General features: G+C 38.4%; 1 protein-coding gene across 1 annotated transcript; it reads left to right on the forward strand.

Annotated features, from left to right (window-relative positions):
• Positions 243–1010, forward strand: LOC109830743. Its single transcript, XM_020398107.1, has one exon. It carries the CDS (start codon positions 243–245, stop codon positions 1008–1010), a length of 768 nt encoding a protein of 255 aa, XP_020253696.1.

Consider the following 1233-nt stretch of genomic DNA (forward strand, 5'->3'; position numbering starts at 1 on the left):
AATGGGAGGAGGATATGAAACAATGGGAGGAGGAGGATGAAATCTTAGCTCGTCTATATGTCGCTAACAATAAAATAATGGCTTATTTCGCTAAAGAGGAAGAGAGGCCAAAACGTATCGGCTCAGTTCCTGGTCATTTGGTAATCAACCGTGGGAGGGAAGAAGGTAATTCTCGACTCTACAATGACTATTTTTCTAATAATCCCACATACGGTGCAAATTTATTCCGTAGAAGATTCTGAATGCAAAGGAGTCTTTTCCTTCGTATCGTCGACGCTGTACGAGAGCACGATAACTATTTCGTACAGAAGGTGGATGGTGTCGGTCGGCTTGGACTATCTACTTTACAAAAAGTAACAGCAGCATTTCGCATGTTGGCATATGGTGCACCAGCAGATAGTACCGACGAATATGTAAGGATTGGTGAGTCAACTGTAATTGAATGTTTGAAGAGATTTTGCAGAGCAATTGTAGAAGTGTATGGAGATGAATATCTTAGATCCCCCAATACCGACGATGTTGCAAGACTGTTACAAAAAGGCGAAGAGCGAGGTTTCCCAGGAATGTTGGGAAGTCTTGACTGTATGCATTGGGAATGGAAAAACTGTCCAACAGCATGGGCGGGACAATACTCAGGACGTCACGGAGGCCCAACCATTATTCTTGAGGCAGTAGCATCGTATGACCTATGGATATGGCATGCATTCTTTGGCTTGCCAGGTTCTAATAACGATATTAATGTATTACAAGCATCTAATTTGTTTGACAACCTAACGCAAGGTATTACTCCTCCTGCTCATTATACAATTCAAGGAAAGAATTATGATGTCGGTTATTATTTAGCCGATGGCATATACCCGAAATGGCCAACCCTTGTTCAAACCATTTCCAAATCCGAAGATAAAAAGAAACAATATTTTGCAATGATGCAAGAAGCTTGTCGAAAAGATGTGGAGCGAGCGTTTGGTGTTCTCCAGTCAAGATTTGCTATAATCAAGGGCATTAATTGAACATTTGTGGGAGAGACACGGCAATGAAGTGATGTAACTTTTTTTTATTAAAATTTCGATGTAATTCTAAGTTAATGTGTTTTATTTCAGTTTAAGCTCCAATGTATTATCATTTCTAATTACTTGTTTTGCAATTTTATATTTCGATATTAGTCTCATTTTGAAGGTATCGACGAGACATTTCCAATGATATTATTTTCATTAAAAAATATTTAATATATTA

The sequence above is a fragment of the Asparagus officinalis genome, chromosome 2 (assembly GCF_001876935.1).
Source record: "Asparagus officinalis chromosome 2, Aspof.V1, whole genome shotgun sequence".
In the NCBI taxonomy this organism is placed as follows: domain Eukaryota; kingdom Viridiplantae; phylum Streptophyta; class Magnoliopsida; order Asparagales; family Asparagaceae; genus Asparagus; species Asparagus officinalis.

Bases quoted from the DNA above. Each gene is read 5' to 3' on its own strand.
- LOC109830743 (XM_020398107.1), top strand. From the start codon at position 243: ATGCAAAGGAGTCTTTTCCTTCGTATCGTCGACGCTGTACGAGAGCAC.